Raw genomic sequence first — 19,367 nt, forward strand, 5'->3', positions numbered from 1 at the left:
CACTCTAGACCTTGGTTTGCAATTGAAACACAGGCACAATGTATGAAATCTTTCTGGTTTCTGGAGTATTGCTGAAAGTCACATGACACCTCACTCACTCAGTGTTGTTCATCAAACACGTCTTGCTATCAATCTGCATCCTGAGGAAACGATGAACTGATCATGTGGTTTTGGCTGCAAATTCCATATTCTCCTATCTGGTGAACTACTCTTGGCTATTCTTGATTTGAACAGTACATATTTCCGCTTATATCAGGGCCTGTCAGCTTTATGTGGAGGAAAGCTTTAAGTGATGTAGGTCTCCGACGTTTACCACTTTGGTTTGTTTGTTGTTTAACGCCACACTCAGCAATATTCTAGCCATATGATGGCAGTCTGGACCAGAAAATCCAGTGATTGACATGAGCATCGATCTAAGCAATGGCGATACGATGATGTGCATCAACCAAGTCCCGTTAGTCGCCTCTTAGCATCAAGCCTCAAGCATAGTCGCCATTTACGGCAAGCATTGGTTGCTGAAGACCTATTCTACCACTTTGGTGAAACCCATGAGCCTTCATGGGTGTGGTGCTTACAAACCTGGAATAAAACTTAGGTTGAACAGAGATTTGAAGCCACGATCATTGGTGTCTGTGATGCAAAAGGGACGAAATTCTGTACTTACAATTCCAGTGCATTGGACTGTGGACCAGTGGACCTCTCCTGTTATGATGCCCGGTTAATGTGTTGCTTTCATATTGTTTATTTGACATTAAGACGTATTAGATGATCAACGTACAGGCATTCTTCGTGTGATATAACCAAAACACATGTACCAATTTCATTACCATGAGTCATTGTGCACCTGACTAAATTTTTAAATTGCTATGTGTTCATATTGGTATAACTAACAAAACAAAGCATCTCGTGAAGGGGCTAGAAATAGCCTTGAAAGGTTGTATAAGAATAATAAAGATTACTCATGTTTTAACAAAAGGTGTGAATATTTTGGATCTTTTAGCTTGTCCCCCTTTGCCTTTAGATTTTGTCACCATATTCGCAACCATGCCCAGTGCTCCATGAAATCAGCTGCCTTGTCAAAAGCATGAGATGAACTGTCGGTGTTGAAAGTTACATCATGTCTTGACAAACTGTTACTAACAACAGATAGGATGAAATTACACCGGAAAGAAAATATTCAATGGACAGTGTAATTCTGCTTAGCATTCGCATGACCAGTTTACATTTACTCAGTTGGGGAAATCTGCATACATGTAGATATACTCTTGCTTCACCCACGAAACTAAGTGTATAAAGTACTCCTGGATTAATATTACTTACAAATGTGTTCACATGACACAGACATGTATGTATGTGTAGGTATATTTCAGGAAGTAAAATGGTGCATGTGTTTACAGCATAACTTTTGTTTTAGACCACTATTTGCAATATCCTGCCAAGTTCCATTGTGAGATGTCAAGAATGGGCTTCATGTGTGGGGAGACCCGTGAAGATCCAGGTAGAGCATAGGTCTTCGGCAACCCATGCTTGTCGTAACAGGCTACTCTATGGTTGTCGTAAGAGGCGACTAACAGGATCGGGTGTTCTGGCACTCAGACTTGGTTGATGCATGTCATCGTATCCCAATTTTGTAGATTGATGCTCATGGAGTCAATCACTGGATTGTCTGGTTCAGACTTATTTACAGACCACCATCATATAGCTGAGTGATGCGTTAAACAACAAAACAATCAAACCATATATGATGACTTGAACCCACGTCCACTGGTCATGCAGCAAAGCCTGAACCACTAAGCCAAGCCACTGCTCTTTCTCTGTAAACATACCCTTATTTGGGTAATTTGTGACCCATTTAACCCACAGGTAACAACTGACCCATTTACAGCCCACCTTATGCTTCCAAACTTAAATGAGAGTGAACTCCCTTGGTCTGATCAATAACAGAATGCATCTTAAAAAGAAGACAAACAATATTTTCAATGAAAAATATTTTTAACAATCTTCATAAAATGTATCACAGAGCACCATCTTGTATAAACACAAGATCAACAAAATGACAGGTATCAAAACAGAAAAAAACATTCTTTGCATTCAAGAATGGGGATGCCAATATGTTCTTAAGAGCTGCACACAACTGCTTCAATCAGATGACAATGGATTTTCTGATCAGATCATTAAATCACTCAGCAAAATCAGCCAATCAAATTTCTTCTAGGAAGGATGCCATGGAAGCTGAAAGAATCTAAAACAACCTTCATATTAGAAATATAAACCACATAATACTCTTTCAGAAAAACACATACTACTACACTGAAACAAAATGTTAGTCTTTCATAAAGGCTCAACACAAGGCGTGAAAACAGGCACATACATTACCAGAGACTATTGTATGTTTGGAAAGTCATTAATCCTAATAGAGGACTAGGCTGGGCAATTTGGCAGTCCGAGTTTCAAAAGGTTCAAACGACATTTTGTCTGCTGACTCAATTTTTGAATGTATATCTAAAAATGATACATGTATAATGATACAAATACAGACATGTCTCAGTTGCACACAAAGCATTCATTATGTCCTGACATGGAATGAAAATAGGCACCAGATGATGAGCGTAGTCCTCTTAAAAACATTCATTGGGCAACAATTATTGGTTAACATGCTTCGAAGAGTTGGAGGGTGGCTTTCCATTGACAGGTTTGAATCAGCTAGTTGCATAAGTTACATTATGCAAAGATCTTCTGCCATATTCATTGGCTGAGAAGTTGTGCTAATTTATTGTTTTGATTTGAGTTACCAAAAACAGAATTGAAAATACCAGGAGGGTTTTTCCACAAACTAAGCAAATCAGATGTCTCTGTTTATTGGAACCTCCTAACATAATTGCAGCCGACAAAGTTTCATATGTAACGTTGAATCAGCATTTTTCTATCTATTATAAATCAAAACTATAGACTATATTGGTCAAGTTGTGTGTGGAAGGGTGTGTGCAGTGTGGCGTTGTACAAGTTGTGTGTGGAAGGGTGCATGCAGTGTGGCGTTATACAAGTTGTGTGTGGAAGTGTGCGTGCAGTGTGGTGTTGTACAAGTTGTGTGTGGAAGGGTGCATGTAGTGTGGCGTTGTACAAGTTGTGTGTGGAAGTGTGCGTGCAGTGTGGTGTTGTACAAGTTGTGTGTTGAAGGGTGCATGTAGTGTGGCGTTGTACAAGTTGTGTGCGGAAGTGTGCATGTAGTGTGGCGTTGTACAAGTTGTGTGTGGAAGTGTGCGTGCAGTGTGGTGTTGTACAAGTTGTGTGTTGAAGGGTGCATGTAGTGTGGCGTTGTATAAGTTGTGTGTGGAAGGGTGCATGTAGTGTGGCGTTGTACAAGTTGTGTGTGGAAGGGTGCATGCAGTGTGGCGTTGTACAAGTTGTGTGTGGAAGGGTGCATGTAGTGTGGTGTTGTATAAGTTGTGTGTGGAAGGGTGCATGTAGTGTGGCGTTGTACAAGTTGTGTGTGGAAGGGTGCATGTAGTGTGGCGTTGTACAAGTTGTGTGTGGAAGGGTGCATGCAGTGTGGCGTTGTACAAGTTGTGTGTGGAAGGGTGCATGTAGTGTGGCGTTGTACAAGTTGTGTGTGGAAGGGTGCATGCAATGCGTCGTTGTACAAGTTGTGTGTGGAAGGGTGCATGAAGTGTGGGTAAATGGAATACAACCAGCTGCACAGTTTCAAACATGTCAATGGAAAGCTGGCCTTAAACTCTCCCCATTTACTGAAACAAGAGGCAAGAGAGTTAACTGACTTTAAAAGTCAAGTTTCCACCCTTGCCGAACTAAGCTGGAATTCCTGGGCTCCATCATAGCGTCACCAGTGGCTATTACAAGTTATGTCCCTTTTAAACCCCTCCAATGGACCAATCAGATTCCACCTCTCGTTTCATTTGCATTTGTTTCAAACAAAATGGCGGTGCCCAGTCACAACGAACTGATTGATGATCAAGATGTATATTGGGATAAATAGGTCTTACATCATAAAGTGCATCAAATCACATGAGCACCTTGATTAAAAACATGAAAAGATTTGAAAAATATCTGTTGACAACAAGTTGGCGGTGCACATCAAACCGGATTGGACTATGCATAGACTTATTAGTACAGCCAAAATGTAACTCTGTAATACCAGCCTAGTTCTGCAAGGGGGGAAACTGGACTTTTATAGTCAGTTAACTCACTTGCCTCAGGCAGATGTTGAAACACATGACCACACACACATCATTCACCAAGGTGAAGAAATCTGTGCAACTGAAGTGAACAAAGATGGAACTCTCTAACATTACAACTGTTTTAGTAAGATTAGGATCCTTTGTCTGTGAGGGTCACCCTTCTCAAGAGCAAAACGCCACAAAACATTCTTATAACCCATGTACCACAATTATTGAGAAAAGGTTTATGCTGCTTTGAAAATTAGTCGGAAATGATGCAGACCTGAGATGTTTACCACTTTGGTCAAACATACGAGCACAGCATGGTGCAGACAAACCAAGAATCAGGGCCAATATCGGATTCGAACCCATGATCTTTGAATTCTGGCACGATTCGAAATAATTCTGCGCAGTAAAGTGTGGGGCCAGAGACAGTTTGTCCACTTGTGTCACTGTTGAGGATAACCTACAATTGTATTACAAGCGTTCCAAAGACAAAAAATAATCGGTGGTCCTTGGATGTCCCAATTTTACAAACGGATCTTAGTACTGCAACAATCGTAGCTTTGTTTAGTATGTCTGCTGATATGGTTACTGCTGTGAATGATTTCAACAACATAATTAAGTCAATCGAGTTTAAGGGCAGCTAGGAACCAGCAAGGAACTATAGACCAAAATTCAAACTGACAAAAACAGCCATTTTGGTGCAAGAAAAGTGAAGTATGTCAAATCTGACCATTAAATGGGTAATATATAGAATAACCTTCGAGCTACCATAGATTACCAGCTCCTCATGAAACAATGTTGCACAACCCTGCAATTCAGTATTCTGGGGATAAAACCACAGGAAACAAATAATGAAACTTGTCTGGCCTGAAAATGAAGCAAAATACTTACCGTAACTCAAACTTATTTCCCCCAAAATAGGAGAATTGTTTTAATGCTTTAGCTGTTTAATACTGCTCTGAGCTGTTGGGTCAGAGCCCTATTCCAAGAAGAGATCGTAGCCTATGCCAAAGTGTGGGAGTATTGATCATCTTAGCGCTACGACTGTCATAAGCCTATGTCAAAGTATGGAAGAGTATCGATCATCTTGGCGCTACGACTGACATAAGTCTATGTCAAAGTGTGGGAGTATCGACCTTCTTAGCACTACGAGTGTGGGTAAAACCCACAAGCATGGATATAGTGCTGACAAACCTAGAAACACTATCATGTCAAAGTGGGATATCAAAGCCATGACTATAGGATTGTGGCAAGAAACAGGGCACTAAGGGAGATACAGGGCACGAGCGACAACATCTGAAGACAACTTCTTCTACCATCATCACGTGACATCACAGACAAAGAAGAGGGCGAGTGAGGCCCCAAGAGCAACAGACAAAGGGAGACAAATAGTACAAGTACTACCACTGTCTTTTAAGATCAGACAAAAATGGTTAATGCTGAAATAAAATTTCATGAGATCAAGTTATACATTGTGTGAAATGTGCACTTTGCTCTATCCGAACCAGACAGGGAATAAAGATTCAAGCATCATACCCATTCAACACTTAAGTTTAACCGCCACTGTTCTACACAGAAGAAAAGGCCAAACATGCTTCGCGATCCCATTGAATAGAGCGGTATGGTCCAATTTTCGCAATGTATTGGATATGAGAACATTCATAACCCTACTGATATCTCTTAAAGCTCATTGAAAATACAGAATATTAAACATGTAACTAGTGCCAGTAGCCTGAGACACTGTTCACAACAACCATGTAAGGCGGTGAGGTGAAATGGGGTTTAACGTCGCATTCAAGAACGTTGCACTTACATGGCGATATGCATGCACATGTGGGTGGCTGCTTGTACAAGTCCGGACTAATGCCGATTTCATAGTGTTAGCCAGCTGAGATTCCATGCCGCAGTTTAACATGGATACCCCACAGATTCAGTATACTGACTCAGAGCCGACCAGTCCTTGTTTTAGTCACATAATGCCAAGCGGCAAGCAGGCTGACAACAAGTACCATTTTTTTACATCTTTTGGTATGACGCGGCCGGGGGGATCTTACCCCAACCTTCCGCTCTCCGGCAGACGCTCTACCACTAGACCAAGGAGGTAGTCACCATGGGAACAAGAGTGTTACCTGTCACTGTACTGTGCATTAGAGAATATTGACATGATGCGGTCGTGATACGATACATATGCTCTACCACCCGACCACGTGTTTACCTGTAACTCTACTGTGCATTGGAGGAGTAATGATATGATGCGGTCGTGATACAATACATATCCCCATACTATGGATGCAATACGATTCATATCCCAATACAGCACTTTTATTTCATAAGTTGATATTCTATCATTTTGCAGGTAAATCACAACCCTGAATCATATGTTTCAAAATTTCAGGGCAAAAATATACAGGCTAGAGGGCACTGAGAAGGTCATACCAGGTGCAGCCAAAGGGGAAATACTAGAGAATCTGTGTAAGCTGGTTGTTGAACATTTCTGTTATTATTCATGTGTCTTAACTTAAATATAACTTGTAATGTTATGTAATGTATCGCATGTTGGTTGGTAGGTTTGTTGTTTAACGCCGCACTCAGCAATATTCCAGCTATATGACGGCGGTCTGTAAATAATCGAGTCTGGACCAGACAATCCAGTGATTGATATCATGAGCATCGATCCACGCAATTGGGATCGATGACATGCATCAACCAAGTCAGCGAGCCTGACCACCCGATCCAGCCTTTTACGACAAGCATAGTCACCTTTTACGGCAAGTATCACATGTACCGCGATACAGGGTTTGTAAAATGATCGATTGTATCCTTGGCCTGGTATCTGGATACCATACTGTATTGTCGGATCATTACACTACTAGTGTACATTCACTACCTGAAGAGAATTTTACAAAAATCCATATCATGTTTGGCACCAACTCTCCAATATCTGATTCAACTGTTTGTGAATTTGCAACATATTTTGCTCGTGTTTGAGTTAATAAATAAACATGAATATTAGTGAGTGAGTGAGTTGTGTTTAACGCCGCTTTTAACAGTATTCCAGTTTTATCACAGCATGTCAGGGTTAGAAATAAATGTATACTTTCACTATTCTGCAAAATTGGTCTGCTACAGAGTGGCCATCTGCCTAATGGCTAAAGTCCACAAGGAAATGTCACTAGTCCTTCCTCATTTGTACAGGTCTTGGGTATAGCAGAGTAGTGAGCGAGTGAGTATAGTTTTAAGCCGCTTTTAGCAATATTCCAACAACATCACGGCGGGGGACACCGGAAATGGGCTTCACACATTGTATCCATGTTGGGAATCGAACCCGGGTCTTCGGCGGGACAAGCGAACGCTTTAACCACTAGGCTACCCGACCGCCGCTGTATAGCAGAGTTGCTTGGGAAGCCTAGGTGTCTGAAGGATGAGATGTGCTCTGGCTTACTGTACAACACTGAATGTCTGATACACCGAGTCTGATTAAGAGGGAACAAAGGGCACACTCCAGCCAGCACAGCAAACCTTGTCTGACATACAAATCAGGATTCTAATCTAGGTTAGGTGAAATAAGTTTCTACTATCTCCTCATAACGAGGCATTTGTTTATGCCCTAATTCCAAGATCCAAATAAACATTTGGTCAATAAGTTTTCAGATTGCTCTTTCACATCAATGAGGCCTCTGCCTCACCCACCCAAAACACACCCCTTTCCACAGATCCACAAAGCGATCTTAGTGCTACGAATATCGTAAGTCTATGTTAGAGTATGAGAGTTATGATCATCTTAGCGCTAAGACCCCTTCGTTGTACGGGGCATGAACAGCTTGACTTCAATGCATAATTTTCAAAACCCAAAACACACCCCTTTCCACAGATCCACAAAGTGATCTTAGTGCTACGACTATCGTAAGTCCATGTTAAAGTATGAGAGTTATGATCATCTTAGCGCTAAGACCCCTTCGTTGTACGGGGCATGAACAGCTTGACTTCAATGCATAATTTTCAAACACTGCATATCCATAGGGGAAATCGGACCTGGTCTAAAGGGCCAGTGCTTTAACCACTGGGCTTCCGACATCCTAACATTGCAAAAAACCTTGGACAGAATCTGTAATTTCTATTATCAGACATGGTTTACTATTGAGAGAAACTCTCACCTGTACATTGGAAAGATAAACAGTGACTTCAAACAAGAAGGAAACCATGGAACAATGTACATCTAGCAAATTTCTAGTCAAATACATTTAAATAATAAGTCCAAAAATATATGTGCCTGACAGTGTTGAAATCATTCACCATACAAAAAAAAAAACATATAAATTTTTTGGGTCGAAACAAGCAGCAGTCAAATAATCTAATCTAGTTTTACAAATCTTACTGACCTAACTTCAGAAATGGTATTTAATAACAACAAGTAGCAGATCTGTAATGGTGCATGTAATTTTTTGCTGCAAAAATTGTTATGAAACAAGAACTTTTTGCTAGACAAACAAATATAACAACTTACCAAGACATGAAAACAATGACAACCAGTGAAAACAATGTACAGGATATTCCAAAACAAATAATGTTTACATGATGATGCAAGAGTACAACATCTTAACATCCTTTTCAAACCGGATCCCAAATAGGTAATTCTTCGATTATTCTGTTCCTGTTGTGCCTTCATTTTCATATCTTTAGCAAAAGAAATGTAAGCAGATTTGCACCATGAACAATGTTCAATCACAATCTAACAATATACCTGTCATACAGGAGAATACAAAATACTTGATTAACATCAACAGATGCACAAAACAAATAGTATAACAATTGTAAAAATATATAAAATATAAAAATGAATACTCACCGAATGGGTCAAAAAGGACCACTATCTGTTTACAACTAGGTCTATGATGACAACATTTTCTTACATCACATCTCAATTTCTGCAAGATAATTCCCTGGAGTGGGATCATATGGATATCTTGTGGAATTTTCACCTTTCATCAGGGCAATATCACATTTCAAGCATTCTTCAAGAAAATAGCACCATTTGATTCCCTCAGGTTAACAGCAGCTATATGGCATTCTTCAGGAAAATAGTACATATCTGCACAGAGGGTGAAGCAACACAATGGTAGTTGATCCACATACATGAGCGTCAATTTTGGGTCAAGGACTGAACTTAAAGTCATCTACAAAGGATTTGGATGACTGGAAAACTTTCACAATGCTTTTAAAGCACTTTGACACATGCACTGGAAACAAGTTCTTGACTAGAGTACTGGCATATTGTCACACTACTACTTTAATCCCTGGTGGATATTTCAAATAAGATCTGAGTGTGTATATGAAACACCTGCAATTAGTATGAGAGGGTATACACATATTTCTCAACATATAATAGAATCCTTTTTCTTTTGTCACTGACATCAAAGTGCAATACTTTTTCTTCGATCATTAGTTTGGGATGGTGCAACTGTTACATTATAATTATCCCTGGGGAAAATTCAACAAACCTGGTACAAAAGGATTTTCTTTTAAATAACCTGTAACCTAAAAAAAGAAGAAGTTTGGCCTAAAACAAATTTCACTTTTGAGAAAATCGCCATAACTGGCATTTGATGCCACCACCAAAGACAAACAATGGAACCCTGAAGACGAAGTTCGTGAGCTGTGATTGGGAGGAGTGTTGGCAGCCAGATCAGAATTGAACAGGGGTGATTGTTATATTAAATATTTATTACTAAGAAGTTAAAGAACACTCGATATTTTCAAATGATGGTTAATCTGTCTTGGCTGGTCGGTATTGAAAGACACAGCTTTCCAATTGTGGATGTTCTTTAACTTGTTTTGAGCAATTTATGTTTTTGGAACTGTGAGAGAAACCACAAAAGCATGAATACATATCATGTCATTACCTTATCAATATTTATTTGTGACATACATACATCTTTCTACTTGCGAGTCCAGTCGTGCGACTCTCGCAGAGATAAGTGGGATCCCAGTGCGATTACTGAGGATCTATTTGATTTAATCCAATAAAACAAAAAGTAATTGAAGATAAAAACAAAAAAACACTTTCTCCAACTGTTTGATTAGCATTTTAGAACATGGTTAGAACTAAACATTAAAGCTTTATTAGCCCGAGTAAGGATACAATGCCCTTGTTATGTTAACACAAACGGGAAATTAGGAAATGTGTTATAGCCCACAGGAATTTGTACTAGCCCCCAGCTAGCAGGCTAGTGTTAATTTCTAACCCTGTAGAAGTCGGTGAGTCAATAAAGAACATACAACATTATTGATAACAACTTCTGGTTTATTGCATACACATGTCGTGACATTTTGGTGTAAAGTCTTACACTGTTATGAAACTGGATAACGGTGTAAGAATCTACATCAAAATGTCACCATATGCAAAACACCAGAAGTTGCTTTCCAGAGTTGTATGTTTATTACGATTTCTCCACTCTTAAGAAGGTGGTAAAGGCCACTCGTCCAAACTTTTATAGGCGTAAATTGTGGATTGCACTTTCTGTTTTTAACCTAAGTTTAGACAACAGGAACAAGTGGCTTTTCCACACCTATCAGTGAATTTAAACAGTTATTTAACTGCAGTTTAACTATTTGTCTCTCGGGACTTTCGGGGTGGATCTTTATCAAGACCAGGGGACTCCTGCCAAACTTGCATTCAAAGGGTTACGTGATTGTCCCCAATACCACAATTAAGGTTATCAAATGGCTGTTAAGATCAGTTTCACGTCAGGGCTTTGACACCACTGCACAACTACTGAAAGGGCGGACAGTAATACCCTACATCAGTCATTCCATGTGCACATGTGGATCTAGTGCAAGTTAAGAAAAGACAACAGTTATCGAGATATTTTATGCTGAGTGTTATATTTGTTTCTAGCAGTATTTAATAATGTCTATACCGGTATATACATATATTCAGTGAATGGAGACTTATTTTGCTATTTATTGTATTGAAGGGTTAAGTTTTTGAACAAACCGAAGGTATACATATATATTCAGTGAATGGAGACTTATTTCACTATTTATTGTATTGAAGGGTCAAGTTTTTTAACAAACCGTAGGTATACAGTGTTCAGTGAATGGAGACTTATTTTGCTTTTTATCGTATTGAAGGGTCAAGTTTTTGAACAAACCTTGGGTATATACACATCTTCTGTGAATCGAGACTTATTATGCTATTTATTGTATTGAAGGGTTAAGTTTTTGAACAAACCGTAGGTATACATAAATATTCAGTGAATGGAGACTTATTTCACGATTTATTGTATTGAAGGGTCAAGTTTTTGAACATACCGTAGGTATACATAAATATTCAGTTAATGGAGACTTATTTTGCTTTTTATTGCATTGAAGGGTCAAGTTTTTGAACAAACCGTAGGTATACATATATATTCAGTTAATGGAGACTTATTTTGCTTTTTATTGTATTGATGAGTCAATTTTTGAACAAACCGTAGGTATACATATATATTCAGTTAATGGAGACTTATTTTGCTTTTTATCGTATTGAAGGGTCAAGTTTTTTAACAAACCCTCGGTATACACATATATTCAGTGATTGGAGACTTATTTAACTATTTATTGCATTGATGAGTCAAGTTTTTGAACAAACCGTAGGTATACATATATATTCAGTTAATGGAGACTTATTTTGCTTTTTATTGTATTGAAGGGTCAAGTTTTTGAACAAACCGTAGGTATACATATATATTCAGTTAATGGAGACTTATTTTGCTTTTTATTGTATTGATGAGTCAAGTTTTTGAACAAACCGTAGGTATACATATATATTCAGTTAATGGAGACTTATTTTGCTTTTTATTGTATTGAAGGGTCAAGTTTTTGAACAAACCGTAGGTATACACATATATTCAGTGATTGGAGACTTATTTAACTATTTATTGCATTGATGAGTCAAGTTTTTGAACAAACTTTATTGCAGAGTCAAGTTTTTGAACAAACCGTAGGGGGTCAACAAATGCACAAGGTGATAGCAGCATTACTTCTGGGTTTTACGCGATGCACAAATATAGAGAACGGGCACAGAAAAACGAGGAACATACAATAATACTCATTGTACCTACAGCTCATCAAGATCAGTAATGGGTGTCTGTTATTTCATCCATCAATCATGACCACTGTCCACATGATCATTGATTCATTCCAGGCTCTAAGTAATTATCTAAACGTACAGTACACTACACCATGTCATTACTTTACTGGGTCCTCATATAGCCAGAAAGAACCCTTAAAATTACTTCCTGGGGGTCCCCACTTTTGTAGGATGAGGCAACACCCTGTTACTTTATAGCAACAGGGCAACAAACGAAAGGACATCCCTATATCAAAATGTGTAGTTTGTAACCGATCAGGTTTCAGTATCAGACCTAGGCACAAGATATATGTACACATAGCACCAGGAATTGCCGGAATAGATGGACAGGGGACACATGTTAGTGACATGAAATCAACAATTATTCCGATGTAAGTTTGCAAAGTGCAAGAACTCTGGACTTAAGGGTACGACACTCGATAGTAAAATATCGGATCCTCAATGAGTTTTCAATTTTGTTCACTGTTATTTTCATGAAGGATACTCAGAAAACATGATAGTTCTATTCAATTTATTGATCATTACCGTATTCGACGTAATAAGCGCCCAGGGCGCTCTCAAAATTAGAAATAGGGGGCTCTTATTAGAATATTAAATTAGAGTTGAAAGATAAATTTCGTGGTTTGTGCTGACAGTCTGAATTGTTTTTATACGACAGATACATTTTTCCAGAATTTAATTGCCCATAACTAAGGGTGAATATAACACACGAGTGCGTATTGTACACGAATAAATAAGTCTTGTGTACATTGATAATTCGGAAGGGGGGCTAATTGGGATTGTTCACTTGCCAATATGTTAGCAAATGTCGCTGTGGGTGCTTATTAGAGCGGGGCGCTTATTACGTCGAATACGGTAATAGATCATCGATTGATTTTTAAAACCTAGAAAGTATTACCGATTGCCAACACTGCTGTGAACCAAACCTCCTGATGGGCTAAAACATGCATCACAGACAGACGGACACAACTTCTGATGACAAGATGACCAATATGCCAGTACTCTGTAAAGTTAAACGTCAGATCTCACTTGAGAAACCTTCAGAGGAGAGGGATGACTTTCAGCTACATGGAATGAGGCACAAATCACTGGAAGAAATAATCTGAATACAGGAAACACAAAAACAAACTCGACATACAGCATTAGAAACTGGTGAAAAATTGTTTGATAGGCTTTACTTACAAGTTGACGGATGACAAAGTAGACACAATTTATGGATAACTTCTTAAATACTGTAAAGGACTGAATAAGGAACATTGTACAGAATTCAGTCTTGCTTGACAACGGTATAGGGATCTATACCGAAACATCGCCTTTACAGTATTAAAGAAGTTGTTATCCATACTGGTGAAAGTTCCAAAGTCCTATCTCAAAACTAGAGCTGTTAAGATATCCACATAAATCTTATGTGTTATAGGAAACACACCAAACTTGACATCCAATGCTAGAAGCTGATTCCAGCCCATAACCCATGGCGCCAAACCCAAGTTCATAGTGTTAAGGTATTTAAGTGGAAATTACTAAATTTGAAATTCTTTACCACATACATTACAAGAAACTTATGTTTTGGTCCCGGCCATTTGCAGTATATGTGCTGTACGTATGCTTATAACAAACTACTGTTATAACGAAGTAATATTAGTGTCCCTTTGAGTTCATTATAACCGTAGTTTACTGTACTATTTTCGCTGTATTGAGGACCTCCTGACCAATTTCTAGACCAAACCATAAGTAATCTTCATAAATACCCCAACCTAAGCTCATTTTCTGTTGTGCATATCAGATCTTTTAACAGAAAATGCAGCTGTGTATCATTGCCTACTAACTATACCACTCAAAAGAAGTTAAAGAACACCCAATTCTTTCCTATGATTATTCTGTCCTGGCATGACAGATTAATTATATAAATATGAAAGAATCAGTGATCCTTAACTTCTTCTGAGTAGTATATTATTGAAAGATTTGGAATTAGCTACATCTTTTCTCTACCTCTCAATTTCTGACAACAAATTTAACTTGTACGTGGTTTTGATAAAAAAAACTTTGTCAACTTTTCAATGCCACATTCAGCAATAATGCCACCGGTATATAAAACACACAAACAAAATCAACTTGGACCAATAAAAATATAAAATTAACACAAACAACCTTCTTGCAGGTCTGACACTTTGATAGTTTAGAGATTTCAACATAATACCTCGTTTCCATAGAAGGGTTTGGGGCTATTACAAAAATATGGAATAGTCTTTTTTCTCCGCAACATTACAAAAAAAATAACCACCTGCATTACTGAAAATTTCTGATCACATTTAGTAAATAGTCAATGCTCATTTCACAAAAAAATTTGCTTTCTTGAAAGTGTACCTTATTCACCAAAGTCATCCCAATCCTTGACAAAATCTACAAAAGTCATTCTCAGTGTTTCTTACCACTCACAACACTGATCAATCAGAAAACCAATTCTTAAGCACAATTCTTTTTATTTTACAGCATATTTAACAATATACATCAGATTTGTTAGTTTACCAATAATGTACACCATCCAGGTTGAACAAAATTAAACTCTCAGCACTCTCAGCGTAATGGGAGCATGATCTCTTTAAGTTCCATGTGGGATTCAATGTCTGGGGGATTCAATGTCCATGGGATTCAATGTCTACAGGATTCAAAGTCTATGGTATCCAAAGTCTGGGGTTTGAAGTTCAAGAAATACTGCTGTATCATCACAGACTAAATATGAATGATCTCAATACACAACAGCATAACAACACTCGATGAAACTTGTCGACCAATCAGAACCCAACATCCTCCATGAGTAATTATACGGTCACCCGACATGTATTTAAATTTACAGCATTAGCATCTGAGGTCATTTTTGTTTCCTAACAATAGCATTTAATGTTACCGTCCTAATTCTATTTGGAAATATTGTTAGACGATTGTTAATTTGAATGCGGAAAAAGCCCATTCATTGCTATGCCTGCTGGCACTTCTATAACCATCCTGACTAGAAGTACGTCGGCATACCCCGGTACCCTTCATTGCCTAGTCTTCTAAAGCTTTAGAATTCTGACATGCCATCTTCTCCTTTGGTGTCATACAGATCCAGCAGAATGAACAACAGCTGTCAACCAACTGGATCTAGTATGAGAAATTATTTTCATACATGCAAATGGCTTAGGAATTTATTTATATTGCCTTGACTTGTATTTGTTACGATATCAACATTAAAACATGTCATTTCAACAACATATTTTAAGATTAAATATTCCTAGCATACCTTGATATTTTATAAGTTTCGTCAGATATTACAAAAATGTTTATAACATTAGGTCATCCTTACATGACTCTAAGAGTATTTCTTCACATACACTGTCACAGAACACATAAACATAAGATTGTTTACCATATGATATAGCAAACCCAGCTGAAGTAGGTGATGTTAATATTGAACAAACCCTTGTCATGACCTCCATGTTCAACACGGGAGGAAAGCCCTAGGTTACAGTGGTTGCAGCTACTTATGACTTTGGTGGTTAACTGTATCTGTTATAGGGGGTAATAACTTGAAAGACGGTGTCATAACTTGATAGTGGGGCGCCATTACATTGAAGTGGGACATCATAACCTGATAGGGGGCATCGTAACCTAAGTCTGAGGCATCGTAACCTGATAGTAGGCATCGTAACATAATACTTGGGCATCATAGCCAAATAGTGGGGCATTGTAACCTGATAGTGTGGCATCGTAACCTGATAGAGGGGCATCAAAACCTGACAGTTGGGCATCGTAACTTTATAGTGGGGCATTATAACCTGATTGTGGGGCTTCATAACTTGATAGTGGGGCATCGTAACCTGATTGTTTGGCATTATAACTTCATAGTGGGGCATTATAACCTGATAAGGTGTATCGTAACCTGATCAGGTGTATCATAACCTAAAAGTGGGGCATCTAGCCTGATAGTTGGGGATCGTAACTTTATAGTGGGGCATCGTAACCTAATAATGGGGCATCGTAACCTGATAGTGGGGCATCGTAACCTGATAGTGGGGCATCGTAACCTGATAGTGGGGCTTCGTGACCTGAAAGTGGGGCATCGTAACTTAATAAGGTGCATCGTAACCTAATAATGTGTATCGTAACCTGATAGTGGGGCATCGTAACCTGACTGTGGGGCATCGTAACCTGATAGTGGGGCTTTGTGACCTGATAGTGGGGCATCGCAACTTAATAGTGGGACGTAACAAATTGACAGTTGGGTATCATAACTTGATAGGGGATCATCTCTAATGGATATAGTGACTTCCTAACTTGACAAATGGCGCTTCATATGTTAACAATTGGGCTTCAGAACTTGACAGTGGGGTCTCATAACTGGATAGAGGGGTGTAATAAAACGATGGGGTATCCTTAACAGAAAGCGGTACACTGCAACTTGATCCCATGGTGACATAAGTTGACAGAGGGACAACAGCATTGAATTGTGGGACATCAGGACTTGCTTTCTTGGCTACATTGTTGCAACATCACACATTAAAGATCTTTTTCCATGCAGTCTTGAAGGGGGGCTGGGCTCATTTGCCTGAGACGATTCACTTTACTCTTCAGATGGCATGCCAGAAACCACCCAACTAAACCTTTGATTATTCCTAAGTTATCTGATCATCATTATCATTATTATTGTTATTATCATAATAATAACAGTATCAACCCTGTAAATAACAGAAGAGTCTTGTAACATCTTACAAGTATTTGATCATGTCGACTCTGAATAACCAGACACTAATATCTAAAGTTACTGTTTCTTTGATTAACTGTTCATAGCACTTGTTAAGGAGAATAAAATACGGAAAACTAAATCTCCTGTGATCATTAAAATCTCCATCCAGGACACACAGCTGAAATGACATACAATCAGATCAACAAAGTCCTCAATAAAACAAAGTGGGAAACTAAAATTGAGGTTGACCCAAATTGGCTTCTCCCTATCTTCATATACACACACAAGTTTCATCCTGGTTTAGAATCTTGCCTTCATTATAAGTTATTTACACCTACTAAAAACAATAAAGAAAAATAGGAAATCGGTTCTGATGTTAGTATGTTTTTTCGATTATATCAGTTACCAACTCTCATATGATATCAAATGTCACAGATCTTGACCAGCAGCCCACTAGTTACCAGTGCTGCAGAGGAAATTCTTGTATCCTTCACAAAACATGTCTCTGGTTCATAGTCACAAATAATGTCCGACAGAACATCAGGACATCTTCATCTGGAACAGTATCCTGGGTATCTTGTCACATCCGATACCTTCCTCTACACGCCCTCATCAGCCAAACTGACCAATCAGTCAATGCTATCTCAGAAACAGAACAAATAGCTGACTGACCAATCACAAATCGAAGTCATCCTAGGATGCAATGTTACAATTTGCTATCTGGCCAATCACAAACAAGTACTATCCAAGGATGCAATGTTACAATTTGCTATCTGGCCATTCACAAACAAGTACTATCCAAGGATGCAATGTTACAATTTGCTATCCGGCCAATCACAAACAAGTACTATCCCAGGATGCAATGTTACAATTTGCTATCTGGCCAATCACAAACAAGTACTATTCCAGAATGCAATGTTACAATTTGCTATCTGGCCAATCACAAACAAGTACTATCCCAGGATGCAATGTTACAATTTGCTATCTGGCCAATCACAAACAAGTACTATCCAAGGATGCAATGTTACAATTTGCTATCTGGCCAATCACAAACAAGTACTATCCCAGGAACTGAGGGGCTTCAGACGCTTGTCCTTTCTTCTTTCTTTGATAATCCTTGTGTTGTTCCACTTTGTCTTTACCCTTTTCCACAATACGTGACAACTACTTGACGTTCCAGGAGAGGCAGCAGCACTACCATGTACACAGTCCTCACACTGCCATCCAACAAACACTCACAAGATGTGAATGTATCTCCCATCACAATGATTATCGACATCATGACAAATAGTATCAAAACACCTTTACAAAACCAGGCACATGCCATACAAAAATAACAGCAGTAAATCTGAAAAGAGAATAGACTTGAATCTATCTTGTCCCAAAACCGTACTGTACCTACTGTGTCAGGCAGCAGTATACAAGTCCATTCATTTCCAGAAACAGGGCAGCTTGTGACGGAAGGGGAACAACTCTGCCTGGTCATGTGAAGAAGGGAGACAACTCTGCCTGGTCATGTGTAGAAGGGGGACAACTCCACCAGACTGCATGTGAAGACGGGTGAGGCAACTCAGTTGATGAGTTCCACATTGATGTGAGACAGATCAATCATGTGTCTGGAAACAAATAGGTTGTGCCAGTGAGTGGGGAGGGTTATATCCTATTTGTACTGCTGAAGCTATATCACTGGTACAACTGTATATCACAGTTGCAAGACTGTTCTACATTGCAAATTAAATCCTTCCCAAACCATGCAGTTGAAACACGAACTCGCCCTGTAGGACAGGCATCTCTTCGCTTCTTTTTTGCCCTGCACAAGCTGCCTCTCGTCAATACGAGCAGATTTGTTTCGCATCAAAATCTCTCCCAAAACAAGCACATGTATGGTGCTGACAACCCGGGGTAGTGAACAGGGATGTATATCCCACTCTGCACCATGAATTGCAACTTGGACCAACCAACCTGTGTCAGATTTTATAGGAAGGAAATAAAATACTTTGAAGAGTTGACAACTTTATTTTATTTAGGTTGAGAAAGATCTCATCTCATCCTTTAATATGTTATTTTCCCCCTTTCTATTTCTACAGCTGAGGTAACTGTAACTGGATGGTGCAGTGGTGAGGTGAAATGGTGTTTAACGTCATTGCATTCAGGATTTTTGCACTATGTAGCTTTTTGTTTGTGCGTTTGTCTCTGTGTGCATGTGCAAGGGACGAATGACATTTTTATTGTGATAATCCACTGAGAAACCATGCTTCAGTTTAACATGGATACACCACTTAGACACAGCATACTGACTCCAAGCTGACCAGTCCTTGTTTTATCCCCTTAA

General features: G+C 38.8%; 1 protein-coding gene across 5 annotated transcripts in view; it reads right to left on the reverse strand.

Moving 5' to 3' along the window:
- Window positions 1-1,973: 1,973 nt before the first annotated feature.
- LOC124145510 (RNA-binding protein 33-like) overlaps window positions 1,974-19,367 on the reverse strand; it is a 52,751-nt gene continuing 35,357 nt past the window's right edge. For 2 of the 5 annotated variants that reach the window (XM_048386631.1, XM_048386635.1), the window contains exon 19: window positions 1,974-18,651. In XM_048386631.1, the coding sequence (XP_048242588.1) occupies window positions 18,606-18,651 (46 nt within the window). In that variant the 3' untranslated portion in view covers window positions 1,974-18,605. The remainder of the gene's footprint in view (window positions 18,652-19,367) is intronic. The other 3 variants (XR_007218800.1, XR_007218799.1, XR_007218797.1) reach the window with 3 other exon arrangements.

The sequence above is a fragment of the Haliotis rufescens genome, unplaced genomic scaffold (genome assembly GCF_023055435.1).
Source record: "Haliotis rufescens isolate VD_foot unplaced genomic scaffold, xgHalRufe1.0.p SCAF_10, whole genome shotgun sequence".
Classification (NCBI taxonomy): Eukaryota; Metazoa; Mollusca; class Gastropoda; order Lepetellida; family Haliotidae; genus Haliotis; species Haliotis rufescens.